At 45.2% G+C, this 16,934-nt stretch overlaps 2 protein-coding genes across 4 annotated transcripts in view; one reads left to right on the top strand and one right to left on the bottom strand.

Annotated features, from left to right (window-relative positions):
- Positions 1–4,762: 4,762 nt before the first annotated feature.
- HAUS1 (HAUS augmin like complex subunit 1) lies at positions 4,763–16,441 on the bottom strand. Of its 3 annotated transcripts, none has more exons than XM_026090661.1 (9): positions 16,248–16,425; positions 14,724–14,898; positions 13,414–13,549; positions 12,230–12,364; positions 11,168–11,291; positions 10,297–10,362; positions 8,561–8,632; positions 6,558–6,605; positions 4,763–5,076 (listed from the first exon to the last, which is right to left on the bottom strand). In XM_026090661.1, the coding sequence occupies exons 1-9, from the start codon at positions 16,266–16,268 to the stop codon at positions 4,993–4,995; spliced, it is 861 nt and encodes a 286-aa protein (XP_025946446.1). In that variant the 5' UTR covers positions 16,269–16,425; the 3' UTR covers positions 4,763–4,992. The 3 variants fall into 3 exon arrangements, 2 of the variants coding, with proteins under 2 accessions (XP_025946446.1, XP_025946447.1); XM_026090662.1 differs by having other exon boundaries at positions 4,986–5,076; positions 8,499–8,632; positions 16,248–16,441; XR_003257652.1 differs by lacking the exon at positions 4,763–5,076 and adding an exon at positions 8,345–8,437 and having other exon boundaries at positions 6,577–6,605; positions 16,248–16,435.
- A 276-nt stretch (positions 16,442–16,717) lies between these two features.
- The window catches only part of ATP5F1A (ATP synthase F1 subunit alpha), a 7,963-nt gene continuing 7,746 nt past the window's right edge, over positions 16,718–16,934 (top strand). Inside the window, exon 1 of the mRNA XM_026090655.1 lies at positions 16,718–16,879. Within this exon, the coding sequence (XP_025946440.1) occupies positions 16,820–16,879 (60 nt within the window). The 5' untranslated portion in view covers positions 16,718–16,819. The remainder of the gene's footprint in view (positions 16,880–16,934) is intronic.

Raw genomic sequence — 16,934 nt, 5'->3', positions numbered from 1 at the left:
TCGGGCTGGAACTCGGTGTCGTTGGCGATCACCTCGCCCCCGACGCCAGAGAAAATGTCACCGGAGGCCGCGGGGCTCCGCTGCCTGGCGTCACTTCCGGCGAGCCGSGGCCGCCGAGCAGGAGAGCGCCGGCCAGAGCGGCCGCCGCCCGCCGCGCTATGCAGCGCCCCCGCGCGGGCGCCCCCGGCGCAGGCCCTGCGGGCGGGTACGGGCCTCTTCGAGGAAAATAGCCCAAAATGGGTATTTGAGGGCCAGGGCGCGCTCGGGCTCCCGACGCTGGGTCAAACCTGGATCGTCTGAGACTTTAAATGCCAGATTAGGAGAAACAGCAGGGAAATGGTTCTGAGTTCCCGGGGAGACGGGCCGGAGGACTAGGAGGGGAAGGAGCAAGCAGGCCCGTGTCGAAGCGAGAGCTGGTTCTTGCAGGACCCGAGCAGAGTTTGCCGCGGAGGAGCAGAAATCCTCCCAGCCGGCTCCGGCGCGGAGCTGTTTTCCTGACGTCGGCGTACAGGAAAACATAAAACGTTTCTAAAGCTGCTTTCAGTTATTAATGGCAACCGTGCGCTCAGATACAACGCTGCAGGATTTCCTGCAGCGCGCAAAGCCGAGCAGGCCAGGATTACTAGTGCTTCTTCGGGTTTTCCGCAGTAATTTAAAAACTCAATGAATAATTCAGAAATACAAAACCTTTCCCAGACCTATAAGGACCAAAGTCACACTTCTGTTCAGTACTACAAAAATCTGAAGTACTTTTACAGGAATTTTGCCATATTGAATTCGTATTTGTTTAAAAGTTCCCCAAATGGAAGACTGTTTGGAGTGTTTTACTGGAGACATTACCAAATGGAATCAACTTCTTTTAATATGAAATGACTTTAATATATCTTAAATTTACTTAATGGCAAAGATTCCGGATTATTATTCTATATCGACTAAAATAAGAATTGATGCAAATGAAAAAATTGTCAACACTTCAGTCAACAGAAGCTTGAAAAAAATTGCAGTGGAACATTTGCAACAAAAAGAAAATTTCTGTAATACAGACCAGCTAAAATATAGCCAAAACATACAGCCAAAACACTTTCCACCCACGTTGTTTGATTCAATGAATTTTGAGTTGTCAAATAAGTATGTATTTCAACTTGATAGCTTTAAGTTTGCCCCATATATTTTATATTTCTCTAGCATTTTAACTGTTGTTATTCTTGTTTTAGTACCCAAATGTTTTCTTTAAATAAATCCATATCGCTTAGTTTATTTGAGGGTAATTCTATTTTTTTTTTCTAAAGCAGTTATTAAGTTAAATGTTAAGTTGATAAGAAAAGTATGTCACTTTGCGGTAAAACTGATACATTTATACATGTTTTCACTTGAGGTTGACCAATATGTTTACATGCCTAAGTGTTTAATTTTAACTAATTACTTTTTGGGGGGGTGGAATTTGGATGCTAGTGTTTTCTAGGCGGAGGAGCTGGAGGCGCTGCGATAAAGCGTGCACATCCTCCATGCTCTGCAAGCAAAGCAGCGCAGTCTGCAGCTCGGTCTGACCTCAGCCGCCGTCCCGCGGCGATCTGCTACGGCCGTTGAACCTCCCGCAGAGCGGAGAGCTGCCCCCAAGTCGCGGGAGCCCCTGATTTAGTCCCAAACTTGGGCTGAAGGAGGAAGGGAAACGCTCTCCAAGCATCCGTGTCGCTCTCAGTTGGGCAGTTATTTCTGAATATGCAACGGGCAAGTGGTCCAGCCGGCAGCCCCATCYGCGCGCGGCAGCTCCTCGCTGCTCGCCGTGACCCCCGTGCAAATGCAGAGCAGCTGCCAGGGCAGAGGGCAAAGCCCAAAATCACATGTTTTCTGCTCAGACTCGTGAGCCACTGCTTCTGCCAGGGGTTCCCGCACCGGCGTCCAATCCCCGTGCCGAAAAAGCTGGATCGCCCTAAAGTAACCCCGGTGCCGTGAGGCGCCTCTGACCCTTCTGCAAGGAGCTCTGTCCATGCAAATGTGTAATTGAAGAGCTGAGAAATCTTACTTGAAGTCCACTGGCTGCATAAATCTAGTTTATTCAACTTTCCCCTTATCTATCAAAAGCRGCACTGTATAAGCTGACAACTGGCAGCTGATTTATGCTGCATGTGCTGCAGGCGGCTCAGCTGTGGCCCGTGGCTAGGATGCAGCTGCTGGATATTTTTTCTCCTGACGTTTCCCGTGCGAGCAAGCAAAATGCAGCTATCTTTGGACAGTTCTTCGGTCCGAGCCCAGCCCTGCTGACAGCCATAGTCAGGCTATTTGCCAGCATATGGTCCCTGGCACATACTGTGAAATAACCTGCATGTTGTGGTCAGCTCTGCAAAGCTGGGAAGCGAGGGAGAGCCTTAGGGGCACAGCAGGAGGAAGAAACCCAAAGTCCCCACCTGGGGCTGTATTGTGTGATTAGGTGGTGCTTAAGGGAGGTGCCACAGCCTTGGGACATCTGCCCACGCCTGGAGTCCTGATAACACACATGGCAATAAAAGGTCTTTGTCTAATGCTAAGCTGAATAAATCTTGAGGCTCTCATTGAAAAACAGAGCCAGTAGCGTCCTCAAGCAGTCATCTAATCTATCTTCCTATGCCAAAGCATGATCGACTTCCCCTAGCATTATAAATGTTTAAGCAAAGCATTTCTGATCTGTTCTTAAAAACCTCCAGTAATTAAGTTACCTTAACCACCGTTGGCCATGAACTCCAGGGCCTTACAAGGGCTTTCCTGTTATACTGCTCCCCAATGTCTACCTAAATATCRTTTGATGCCTTTGAAGTCTATGCCTTCTTTTCCTTTCCGCAATGGAAGAGGAGATCAGTTTGTGCTCTTTCCAGATTCAAAGACCACTATCTTGCCTTTTTCAGCCTGGTCTTTGGTAAGCTATGGCGGTATCTGTTCTAGGTCCCACACTGCTATGACTGTTCTGCATCCCACATCTGTTACCTCCTTGAGGTAGTTTCCCCTTAGCCTGTTTAGCCCACCTGTACAAAGATAGTTCTTCCACTTGCTCTTGCTACCTTGACTTCTAGGCTACAAAGAATTGAGGACAAATAGTCATTAAACGAAGGCAAATAATCCTTTCCTAACTTTTTAATGAGAAAAACCCTGAAACTAAACAGCAAGTTCCTTTGGGATATGGAAGAAGCAGAAGATTCCTACAGAAGTATGGGCTTTCAGAGCATCTTTCAATTTTTTCCCTGGCAAGGTGAAAGAAATACCTGAGGAAGGCCACAGCGTGACGAGACCGTGGCAGTTTACTCAGCCTGGCGTTGTTCTGAGTTTGCAGGTTCTTAGAAATCATCACAGGGATGCACCCCAAGCTAAGCATTATCATCGATACAGATCCCACAGTCTTACTGCTTCAAGGAAAGAGATCAAGCAATTGAAAGAATATCCCTTGCTACAAATCAGTGAGACTAACTCCTGCAGTGAAGTAACTAACAGCTACTGGGGACAGGCACAACACAGCATACCGTTACCATAATCTTCTGCGAYTCTAATTGCAAACGAAGCTACGAGTTGTCACCAAGAGAGCATCACTGCTGTTTGAACACTGCCCACTACAAAAGAGGCCCAGTCTGTGCTTGATCCTTAAGTATTGCCACTATTTATAGATCTTACTTCTTCCCACAGGACTCTTGCTTTTTAGTACAAAACAGCTTTTAAATGCTGGGGGTGTTTATGGCTAGTGTGGAGGAAAGAAGTGGCTTCTAGGGACCTATTTGAAGAGACAGAGTGGGAAGGGACAGCCTATGTTAAAAATGATCACATCCCACAGCAGATCTGCAAAAATACCCATGTATTTTCAGACCTAGAAAGGTCTTACTGTAAAGCCCATTTTTTGTTTCTAAAGTTATTACTTCACTATCCATAAAGCTATCTTCCTACTACCACTTTCTTAGTGCTATTTATAATGTTAAAAAAAAAATAAAAAAGTTGTCAACAGTAAACTTAAAGTCTTGAACAAGGGCAAACCTTACAGGCTGGTACAATGGGTTTCCACTTTCTCAGACTGCAAAGACACTATGGATATTTAGGAGGTTGATGCTGGCACATTTCATCTCAGCTTTTACCCACCTGCACAAGAGGTAAGATTTGTTACCACGTGAAGCCTGCACTATGACCCATGTGAAATAAGTCAGAGCTCAGCTTGTTCCCAAGAAAGCAGACAACCATCTCACAGGAAAAAAAGAAATTGCCCTTTGTTGGCTGTCTCAGACTGCAGGACTCAGGCACTGGGAACTACTATTCTGAGCCCTAGATCAATTTTCCATATCAGTCATTTTGATTAATATATCAAATCCCTGCTGAAGACATTTAATGGGAAGGAGCAGTTAAATTTCTTGATGCCCAAAATGCCCAAACTTACATGTGCTCTAGACCTAAGTCTAGAATTTGTCTTCACAAACTCAGTAAATGTTAGACATGCTATGGGTGGAAAARCTTGATGTGTCCTCAGTTCTGAGCTGACAAGGCAGAATAAAATAAAGAAGCRAAAACCCCAATGATCTAGTAGGTGTAAAGAGTCTGTCATATTATATTTGCACTACCAAAGAGGGGACCCTGGGGGGGGAAAAAAAAAAAAATGCATTCCAGAGCCTGGACAGGGAGACTGAGGGAAGCCAGACTCCCAGATCAGTTAGACTGCTGGAGGCAAAAAGGTCAACCAAATCCTGACAGGGACATTTCCTGACGAGGATGCCATCTGGAGGCCACTTACAGAGCTGTATCACCTATGGAAAAACYGTTTAAGGAAACAAGAGCGTTTGGGGTTTATTTTATGGAAAAATAGGTGATTACAAATGCAAGGCTACACGAACCGTAAAAAACGAGCATGCTTGCTGAAAGGTCACAAGTGTGCCATCCAACAGCAAGAAGAGAAAGGCAGAAAGCTGCAAAAGTACATTTAGAAGTCCAATAGGTTTTACTAGTGCAAATAGACAATTAGAAAGGACATCTTCTTCCACGCAGGCCACTTCAGGTGAATCGGAGTTTGCTGGGCTCTGGCATCGAAAGAGTCAGCATGTCAAGCTGCGACGAGAACTCTGCCTCCAAGGCATCCTAGCAAGAGAGAGAACCAAGAGGACTTAGCGACTGCAAAGCAGTTTCCTAATATTCTTGTTAGACAAGTACTTCCACAATGATCAGATCTCGTGAATACTATTAGCACTCATTAACCCCAGTATTGAACTGGAAGTTCTCACTACTACTGCAAATGGCAATTTGACAATATAAGTGATTTTGGTTAGCAATGCACCAAAGACCAGGGACAAAATGGCCCAACGCTATCTGGTGCTTTTCAGTACTGCACTGCTCTCAGTACAATTTCCAAAAGTAAACTAAATGATTAAATGAGGCATTTTGCGCATCAAATGTATACAAACACAACAAGCCAAACAGGTTTGTTAGCCTCAATGGTCATCAGACCTTTTGCAAYAGCAGTAAAGAGTTTCATTCCAGTTGCACTGACTGACCAAGCAGGGCATTTCAGACACCAGCAGTCCATGAAGCCCTGCCCTGCGTTCCTTGGAGCTGATGTTTTTAGAAACAACTACCAGGCTGAGCAGAAATGCAACTCCATGCCCCGATCTCTCAATGTCTTGCAACATGACACAGGCAAGGAATGCTGGTAAATCAGAGGCTTTTTTTTTTATTACTAAGCTTACAACGCAAAGGAAAAATTTTTTTACTAAGAACTACAAAGAAATCACAAAATGAAGGGCTAAACAAGCTGAATGGCCTTTATACTGTGCCCCAGTGGGACTCTCAAGCTGAACAGGTATTCAGTCCAGCAGTGAGCAGTCTGACCTGATAAAAGCCTCATGCTGCGAAGGCGGATTTATATTTCTGAAACAAAAACAGGTGCCTCACCAACCCAAGCAACCCCAGCCAAAAATGTACCAAATACTCCCAGGTAACCATGATTCTGATCACAGCTTTAGAGTTTATCACCGAATACCCTGCACTGTGTCTACAAGCAAGCAGGACGTAGCCCAAAGGCATAAAGACAGGTTTTGAGCTTGAACTGGGCCCAGTTCACCTTGAAAAGCTACACATGAACTTCCAAAACAGCTTTAGATGAAACGTTTCCCAGCAATCACGCTTGCAGGTTACACAAGCACAGATGAATCGGGCATGATGTTTTACAGGGGAAGGTCTATATTGCAGGCCACAAGGTAGTTATTAAATAAAACATAGGACTTATTGACCTTTGAGGATTCATGAAGGTCATGGGACCAAGAAGCTGCAACACGAGTGAAAACACACTCTGGCAGGTGAGGCAGACAAAATCCAGAGGGATATAGCTGCTTAATCCCCACTGGTATCATTATGCCTGACTGCCTTTGTAGCTTTAGGCTTCATCCCTCCAACAGTTCCTCCTACCAATATGCACGGCTTCTACCTTACCAAAGTAAAATTTCCCTCTGGAGATCATTAAGACTACAGTCTAAGGTAGATAAATTCACAACCAATTAATGCATATAGCTTGTTTTGGAATGACAGCACCCATTTAAGTCTCTATGAGAAATAAAAACTCTTACCAGTTCTCGTTTTGCTTCTTCAATCTTCACTTGTGCAAGGGAAGGATTCTAAAGAGAGAAAAGGGCATAAAAAGCAGTATTTCAGCTTGAACACAGAGTCCCTGTATCACCGCAAGACTTTAATGACATGCCGTAGGGGAATTTGGGAACAATGAAGTCAGTTTTCCATACACTGTTCACGTGCAAAAGGTACTGACATCAAGAGACTAACATCATTTTGGTTGGGGTGGTCACATACATTTTTAAAGTTTAGTAAGACCTAGTATCTAGGAAAACACTTACGAATTTCCCAAAACTGCCAGCCAAGGAACTGGATTTTAAATATATTCAGGCATGAATCTTCCAAAGCACAAAAAGCTTCTAGCAGCGTGCAAGGATAAGCCTTTCTCCCTCACTCTGCCTGCACCAGAAGGGAGGCCCCAGGGCCCTCCCTGTCTCCACTGACAGCAAGATGGAGGGGCAGCAGGGAACTGAAGAACCTAATCCAATTTGAATGGCCTGTTTTGCTTGAGGAAAGTCGTGGCAGCTGCCTCTCAGAGTAAGATGGATTAAATGACTAGCAATCCCACCCTCTCCCTTCATCCTTTTCTTGTAGGAGAAGGAAAGCAGTAGCCGTATGAAGGAGAAGCTAGGTTGCAGCAAAATGTGTTTAGAGGCAGGAACTCAACGCAGGGACTGAGAAAGCGAAGAGAAAAGGGTGGTCAACAGGCAGGTCCCTAATCTATAATAAAAGAGACTTAATTCATCATAGACTTTCTATGTAATTTTGGACAAGTCTCTTGGTTTCTCTGCCCCATTCATAAAAACATTAAGTCTTTTTCTCTTCTCACACAGAAGAATTAAGAGGTTAGCTATACTACAGGTTGTTGGATGCTCAGATATGGAGATAACAGGGGCCGTATCCGGTAACTTAAATGCAACTGTGACCGTCTAGATTACAGGTTTATTTAATAAAACCAAAATCCATTCCACAGTCCTCCCCAATTATTGCCACATCTCCTCTGAACACCAAAGAGGGAAGTCCTTAATACTCATCTGTAAAAGTAAGGGCAATGTTCAAAGGAAATGAGAAAGACTGGTGTTCAGTASTCCCAAGCATTACAAGTGGAAAATGTGCAGACTTGATGCAAAGCCAAGGCCTTCTGTTTTATGGACTAAACAATTCCTGTTTACCCACAATTTCTTTAAGTCTCTGTAAAGTTGTTTACAGAAGTCCCCTTAACTGAAAACCTTTTGCAGCAAGGGTTCTCCTAATTTGAAATGACTGAAGTCCTTTAAATAAACAGTGCTTCATGAGCCAGCCTGAGAGTAATTCCTAACACAGTGACCAGTAATGACAATAGCCAAAATTTAAAAATGAGGAAGAGATACACAGACAAGGGCTCTCAAAACAGCAGTTCGGTTACCTAAATGAGACCTGCTTTTTTGAAGAGCTGAGCATCCAGCACCCTCTACAGAGATCAAAGGAAATGATGGAGCGGCCAGTACTCAAAAGACAGAGTTCTTGTTTAGGAATCAGAGCCTACATTTGGGTATTTTTTCATAATCTTTTAAATCTTGCTCAGAGCTTCAACCTCTGCATGTGGGCTGTGTCCACCATACTGACAGCCTAGTCGGTATACTTAAAATTATTGGTAAATTTTACACATATTTTTATACTACGGAATTTTATTTTCCTCCTCCAAACTTCTGTCTAATTTCTGTTTAATTCACCTTGATACTGAGCTCACCCAGCCATTCTGTTCCTGTCACATTCCTATGCATTTTGTTAGAAGAAAACAGCTTACTTGGTAGACACACTTAATTTCTTGTTTTTCATCAAGAAATAAATAGCCTTTCGTTTAAGTATAATCTTCTGTTTAGACAGTTCATTAACAGACCTGTAGAGATTTAAAACGGCAAATATTTGTCCACTGAAACCACTGCAACAATAACCTTTACCTTTTGAACTCCATTAAAACTAATCTGATGGCAATACAATAGACTAGAGAAAAAATAATTACAGGAGTTAAATCGAGGTAGGACTCCAGTTTCGTCTTCAAAGGCACAATTTCTTGCTCTAATTCAGCCAGTTTCTGTGAACAGAGCAAAGCAGCAGATTTTATTCTACCGTCTTACTTGTGTAAGTGATGCAAATCAATGAAATAGATCTACAATTATCTACAGCATTTCAGAATCCACACGTTGGTTAGAGCTCTGATGATCTTTCTCAAAAGCTACGGAAAAATAAAGATCTACCATTCTTTCAGTTATCACAGTTACCAGTCAGTCAAACCCAGCCCAGATTTAACCCTGAGGTATAAATTAATTTTTCTTCCTTTTTGAAAATATACAGTTTTTTTTCCTACACTATAACCACTTGATCTTACCTCCCTGAAAGGAGAGAGGTTTTTAACTTAAAATCCACCAGACAGTGGCCTTCTGGTGGCAACTTCGCTGTAGGCCAGGAGAGAGAAGTGAGGAAGGAAGGAGCGAGGCTCTCATGCCTGTGGCTTCTCTGTAAAAACAGGGCTTTGCACATGTGGCAGCAAAGAAAGATTCCCCTGCCACTTGCACTGCTTTGCTCACGCGATGAACGTGGGGAGATAATTTCTCTCTGGGGCTGAAAACCGAGCACCTTCCACAGCTCTCAACCCTCTATAAATAATCAACCTAAAGGAAAAAATGCGCTATGAGGATGAAGTCATCCACGCCGCCCAATTAACTGAGCTCTCAGCAAAGCAGATGTAGGAACGGTAGTGAGTCAAACCTGCCCTTATATTCAGGTTTTAGAAGGCAAAGGTCAGATAAAACTTAAGACCTACAGAAAATTGCCTATAATTTTTAACATGTCAAATTCCACAGCAAATGGGTTTTGGTTAGTGCTCTTCTGAAACACTGTGCAATGTAAACATTGCCACCCAGCGCCGGTTCATGAGAACCGCAAAGTAAAATCAGGATAGCTACTTTCATTGTTCAAAGTAACTAACATGCAGGAAAAGCCAAAAAAAAAAGAAATGGTTAGTAATACAAGAAACATGCTTTTTCCTTTAACTTATTACCCTGCTGGGCTTACAATACATCCAAAAATGTTATTTTTAGAGACACAAGAAGAAGGCACACAGTAGTTCAGAACCTGGACTTCACACTGCCTCTTCCCCCTGCTTAGAAGTGTTTGAGAGCGGGTTTATTTCATACATACTAGAAGGAACCACCTGGGTCATTTTATCTAGTAACTTCCAAAACACAGGCAACCCTGTAACAGGATATATTCCCCAGACTGTCCACACCATTTACAGCAGAGATCACGGAGTCAGCAGACAGATGAGGGACTGCCAATTCCCTGAAAATATTCCTTCAGTAGCTTTTTATTTATTATACAAAATTCTCTAGTAGACTACCTGCCCAATTACGGACAAAGGCAGAAAGTGGAAAAGGGGGAAAAAAACAAAATACAACAAAATAAAGATTCCAGTTGTTCCGCTCAATCACTCCAGAGGGAAAGCTTCTTCCCAAGTCTAAAACAAGTGCTCATTTAACCCTGAAGAAGAGGCACAACTTCAGCACCCATAGATGCTTCCAGGAGAGACAGACCCATCTGACATTCCTCAGTTCAGAGGTATCTGCCTATGGGATTTTTCTTGGGACCTCTTTTTCTGTTCAAGTAGTCAAATGACAAAGTGCATTTCCCGAAACCACACAACAAACAAGACGGGCCCGTACCACTGCAGAAACATCCATCTTGTACCAAAAGACCTACCTCAGACAGGTTCACTAGTGACTGATGCGTCAAAGACTGGTCCAACCCTGTGGCAGAAAGCTGCTCCTACAAATGAGAAGACAGTTTGTACAGTATGTACTCTCCTACCACGCAGACACAACTGACAGCAAAATGTAACAGAGAGGAGAAAGATGTTGCCGCTAACTTGCGTTTTGATCAGAACAGGAACGCAGTTTGCTAACAACAACAGAAACGTGTGCTATTTGAACCGTAGATCTAGCTGCTATATGAAATCAGCTACTACTAAAATTTATACTAATAATAACAGATCTTTCCAGAAAACTAGTGGGAGAAGAGCATTTGCAAAGGCTGGGAAGAGGTTTCCCAATAAAGTGTCATTAGTCTAATACAATGTTTTCCACCTCCGATTTGTCAAAATATTGGACAGCACCCAAGAATTACATAAAACATTCACACATCCTTCATGATGCAAGAAAGGTGAACGGAAAGACAGTACAACTTGTGTCTTCAATGTTTAACCATTCATTAATCTCAAAAAGGGCTATATTCAGAATTTTGACCCACAAGCTACCACAGTGAGTCAGCTGCTCTGCTGCTAACTGACTGTACACTCTTATATTAGAGTACCTCAGAGTAAATACAAGGTAATCTGAGCTAATGCAGTTCTTTGTGAAAGAAAATATGTCCTTGCATCTACTATAGGATGTCACGGCGAAAAAGCATAGTAGGAACAACCAAAGCATGGTAGCCAGAGTCCTAAGAGGACCAGAGTCTTATGTCCTGAAGTCTAGGAAACTCCAGGGATGTCTCTTAGTACAATTTTGGGCCCAACCAGCCATGGCTGCGCTACCACTTCACAAGGTCTCATTAGAAAATTCCTTCCATCTACCTCAGCAGCCTTGATCCTGATTTTGAAATCCTCAGATTTGTCTTTCAGGAACTTTAAGTTCTGGGATCGGCTCTCAGCTTTTGCTTTTTCTACCTCCAAATGTTCCTCTGTTTTTTTAAGGTCCCTTAAAAAAAAAAATACAAAAGCAAGCAAACCTTTACATTCAAAGAGATACCACTATATACATACTTCTTAATCATCTATAGTCAAGCTAAACCCTGCAATACAACCAACACCAGAAGGGAGAGAACAGAGAAAGCACTTGAATTTCCCTGCAAGATTCTCCAGTGGAACCATCCACAGCTGTTATCTCCAGACCACCAAAGGCCATTTGCCTAACAGCAGAGTAACACTTGGTGTAACGCACTGTGTACTTTACTAATTAGTTAGAGATCTGCTAAGCTATCTAAACTTAAAATCAGAAAAGGGCCATGGCAAACCTGGGATAAGCTCACAGCTACAGTATCTTTGCTACAAGTAGCACGACAGTTGCAGCTTTAAATGACAAAATCAGAAAATAATTAGGCTGGAAGGGACCTGCGGATATCATCTGGACCAATGTCCCCTCAAAGCAGAGGTTGATGCCGCTATGCTTCACCAAACATTTAAAACGGATTACATCCTTTAGGGAAAGGATTTGAATTTTTGTTTTTAAGTCTCCCATGCACTAGTTAAAGGAGATTCTTATCTAGAAGTCTTTTTTGTTGTCAAAATGACGGAGGCAGGCAAAACAAAACCCACACTAACTGTGGTAAGCAAAACAGGTTTATCTTCAACCTCAGCTGAAAGCAACCARTGGAAGACACCAGCCCGTATGTGACAACTGCTTTTAGCCCATTTGGGGGTTAAAATAATGTGTTTGATGGTACTCCAAATCTCTTTTGATTACTGGATGTGCCTATAGCACATGACTTTTGATAGATGATGTCAAATACTGTGAATTAGAGACGCACCATAAACCTGAAAATTCAGTGATCCTTGCTAGTGATCACAGCTGATGYACCACACCGCAGAGATCAGCAATACTGCTCACGTCTTTCCCTTTTTTCATTCATTACTCACTCTTGTAACCGCTTTTCCAGCACCAGCGCGGCAGTCAGTTTTTTCTTAATGCTGATCAATTCCAGTTCCATTTCTCTGTTTTTTGATTCCGTGTCATACAGATCCCAAGTCAAGTCGTTGATGGCAGAGATGAAACTAATGAAATGAGAGATTCAGCAGGAACGTTCAGGAGTCAGCTCTTCTGAAACTCAGGATTATTATTATTTTTTCCACACTTTCCACAAATGACTTGTGTTTTTGTTCTCATGTTATGACACATCTGACAAATGCCAGCTAGCTTAGAAGAGGAAAGTAAAGAAGTTGCTGTGGATATCTGCTTCCCTTAACTAACAACAATTTCATCTGGAAGAGGAAATGGCCCAGCAATCCGAGTAGTGGCAGGGCCAGGCAAGACCTAGCATTCTAGCGGATATAACCCCCAAACTTGACATATTCAAGAGCTCCACTCCTGGCTTGCCAAGCCACCTGTGGGAGAAACTGTATTCAGTCACGGAAAACAYGTATCCTTGAGACATGCCCAGCAGTACTTCAGTCACCTCCTCCTCCTCCCAAATGGTTCATAGCTGCCTGCTCTCTGGCTCAGGAGAAGAGCTAGAAGAGCAAAGCTCCTGAAGACCATTAAAAAAAAAAAAAAAAAAAGGATTCCAAGGTAGATCTTGGTCTTTCCTTACTGCCAGTGCTCAGCACACTGCATTGGGGGTGAGGCTAGGCAAGGAAGAGGGGCCCAGGAAGAGCAGACTAACAGCTACTGCTTCTCTGTGGCTGAGCTAAGGAAAACTCCTGACATTAAGTGAAGCTGGGTAAGGGAGGGAAAGGAGAAGAGCTGAGAYTGAGCCACCAGTTACAGCTCCTCAGTCCTTGCCTAAGCTGTGTGAAAGCTGCTCTAGCTTGTGCTACCTGYCACAGAAGTCCTGGTGGTAGCATCCTGCAGCCACTAACCACAAAAGCAGGAGGGGAAAAAGAGGGATTTAACCTTTCARACCTCAGAGACTTCCCTTGCTAGGAGAATCAGGAGTTGCAGCTTTGTGCACAGTTCCCACATCCTTTAAAGTTGCCCAAGCGGTGCAAAAAAAAGCTGGACAAGTAAAAGTCCTGTGTGAAAGTACAGTTTGAAACCATYGAATTGAAAAGCCAGAAGGAAGCAGCACAGACCATCATCCCTGGTGCAGAGTGGGAAGAACTACCTGGCAAGAGAAGTGTCCTTTGTTTCAAGTGTCATCGCRCTGTTCACCAGCTCATTTAGGTAGCCGGTGCCCTCACTGGACAGACTAGTTAAGGAAAAATCCAGGCTTTCTGTGARAAGGTCCTGTAGATAGTTAGCTGAAAAACAAAAACAAGCCAAATTAGTAATTTTTATACCACTGTTCTTCTGAGGCCTAGAGAGCACTCTCTGAAGCTAGAATTCAATCCCACTCTAGAAATTTTGGTTACATTTCCACTGTTAGGGGAAGAGTAATCTTAAAAGAAGRCTTAAACATGCCAAACTGCTGTCACACTCCTGCTTGTCAAGCAAATTCAYTGTGTTGAGGAAGAGAGCTGCTCCACTCCTTCCCTGACTGGCGTGTYTAAACTCATACACACAAGAGTTTATCCTTGTGCTATGGTGATGAGCACGCTCAGGTCTTCCCTCTGCAGAGAACTGTGGAGCTCAGCCTAAACCCATTCCTGGCATGCACATGCTTGTCACGACAGACCCGTATTAGGAAAGACAAGCCATCCTTCTGAAGGAGTCCGAATTTGCAGCAGAGCTCATACCCACGCYTGACTGGCAATGCCCACGTTCTCTGACAGCCTAATGCAACCATCTAGTCTCCATCATGATTTATTTGATGGCAAGTCACTAGAAGACTTGAAGGGAAAAAAAAACAAGTGGGGTTTTTAGGGAAAAAAAAAGTCTTCATGTGTACAAAAATCAGTCTTTTCACAGAAAAGTAAAATTCCTTCTTGGAAAAAAAAAAAGCCATTAAAGGCACAATCCTTCAGTATATGATATGTTAAAAACTTATTATGGCCCTCTGAACCACGCACTTGCTCCAGAAAAACACATTATCAACACTCACTCCASATAGCTACAGCATAACTTAATCACCTCATTGCTGTTTCAGGTTCCTGAAGTGCTTTCCTCAACAGGAGATAAGCACCAGTTTAGACTCTTAAATCAGCAGCAGTGTTGCTCACCTGCCTATCCAGCCAATATTTCAGTGCTGTGCTATCYAGCCCAGCAAGTAAGGAGGCTTCAGCAATTAATCTGCTTGCCCATACTTACAGCCTGCTCAAGCTGGCTTAAGAAATCGTTCTCAACCAACCTTATGTCACTGAATTTTGGTGAAAGGAAAGCATGAAGTGTATGGTAGTAAAAGCTGAACCAGAACAAATGGTTAGCTTATTGATAGTCTTTCATAACTTCTCCTAAGGGTTTAACAGAGACAATCTACATGGTCACTAAGAAAAACTCTAACATTGATGGAACTGAGAACTGGAGCTTCAAACTCACCTTCTGCTTCATATTCTGCTGCCTTCTGCTTCATGTCATCTATCAGCAAAGAAATATCCCTATCCCTGGCTTCATTGTGTTCAGCAAGCTCATACAAGATATCAATGGTCTTTGCATTCACTTCATATTGTGGAATGGGCTGATCCCCAAATACTTTCTTTAGCCATAAAGTAACCTACCAGAAAAGTTGGGGGGAAAAAAAAAAAAAAAGACAGTAAACAGTCACTGAATGGACAGAAAATAGCTGACAGATGCGAGAAACAGAAAGTGCTGCAAGCTCTAAATTCCTGAAGAAAAACTCCTACTACCTCAAAGGACAAGAGGAAAAATGGGAGACATTCTTTTGYCTCTTCTTCAGGCACCCTCTGCAGTCTAGAAAACTATTTCCCTTCATTTTTAATTCTTTTTAATCTCCCTCATTTCTCCAAGTACTTGCTTATCTCCAGATGACAAAAACTTATCTTTCTATTCCCCCGAGTTGTTTGCTACAGACACACTAATGATCTAGGAGGTGTTAAATGGGTATTTGGGCAGGTGGTGAAAACAGCATTCAAGCAGGATAAGATGAAATTGCCCAAACCGTTATTGCTAGAACAGTCTCTGCTGGCTAGCAGGGGAGAAAAGGTCACCAGGACCTGCAGGCGTGAGCCTTGCAGACACCACCTCYGCCGTAGAAGAGAAGGTCAGCAATAGGAGACTTCAAGGCAGTGCTCTCAGATGCCATGGAAAAATTAGGTGATGGCTGATACTAACCGAACACGTGGGAGTTTAAGGTAACACAAATTCCTGCCTAAGGTCATCTTGGCAACTCGCTGATGGAAATGGTCTCCGTCTCCTAACTTCAGGAGACATTGCATTATTGCAAGTCCTTCTTTCGGCTTTGCCCACACCAGCGGCTCAGCCATACACCCCGCACACCCGCTGCCCGCAGCGACCACCACCCCGAGCCACGCCAGGAAGAAACCCCTCAGGCCCTTAGGGGCACGCAGCAGGAACGAAACCCCTCAGGCCCTTAGGCGCACGCAGCAGGAACGAAACCCCTCAGGCCCTTAGGCGCACGCAGCAGGAACGAAACCCCTCAGGCCCTTAGGCGCACGCAGCAGGAACCAGACGTAGAAGAAAACCCTGGGATGCCACAGAAGCGCCAAGCTGATGATTAGAGGGTGAACCGCACCTCTCTGCTACTCTCTCCAGCCACAACGATTTGAAGGCGCCCTAATCCCAGGCACGCGGGATTTTTATCACGCAGCACCTTAAACTTGCTGCGAGCTTGCCTGTACTTAAAGGCCAGCGAGCCCGGGCCGTTAACCAGCGAGGCAGGCACCATCAACCTCCCGCTAGAGCTACAGGCGCAGGGTGAAGGAGGTGGCCGAGGCCGGCGATCTCCTCTCCCCGGGCACCTTGGGGCAGCCCACGGCCACGGCCACGGCCACGGCCACGGCCACGGCCACGGGGCACCCTGCAGCCCCCCGTCCCTCACAAGGAGAGGCCCGCTCGCCCGCCCGCTCCGGGGCCCACTAATACCCGCTGAAGCTTCCCCTCCATGGCAGCGGCCTCCTCCGCCGCCTTGAGCCTCCCGCCTCCTTCCCGGCTTCCCCCGCGCCGCCCCTCCTTCGCCGCAGTGCCTCCTGGGACTTGTAGTCCACGGCAGCGAGGGAGCGAGGCAGCACGTCAGGGCGGGGCGGGRCCAAGCGGAGGAGAGGGGCGTGAGCACGCCCCCCGCACCACGCCCCCGCCCCGTGGGCGGGGCTCGCGCGCCCCTCCGCCCGCTGATTGCCGTTTCAAGTACACCTGCCGCAAGGGGCTGTTTTTTTAAAAGCGCCGTTTCCTCTTTTGTATATTTTTCCGGAGCTGTGAGTCGCCGCCGGCTGCAGGGATGGGAGGAAAAAGAATAAAACAACCGCGACGGGCTGAGGGAAAGGAGACTTTTGGGAACCGCTTCCGGGTCATGACCCCTCTGCCCCGCCGCCACGGGGCGGGGCGCCGGCGCCAAAAGGGGCGGAGCGCGCGGCGGCCATTTTGTGGAGAGAGCGCGGGGCCGGCAGCCGCGTCCCGTCGAGTCCTGTCCGGAGGAGCCACCGCCCGCCGCCGCCGCCATGCTCTCCGCCCGTGTGGCCGCCGCCCTCGCCCGCTCCCTGCCGCGGCAGGCCGGACTGGTGAGCGCGTCCTCGCCTCCGAGCGGCGGGCGGGGGGAGGCCGCCGCCGCCGCCA

This window comes from Apteryx rowi, unplaced genomic scaffold, assembly GCF_003343035.1.
Source record: "Apteryx rowi isolate R43461 unplaced genomic scaffold, aptRow1 scaffold_87, whole genome shotgun sequence".
NCBI classification, from domain to species: Eukaryota; Metazoa; Chordata; class Aves; order Apterygiformes; family Apterygidae; genus Apteryx; species Apteryx rowi.
This window is presented reverse-complemented; position numbering and strand designations above follow the sequence as displayed.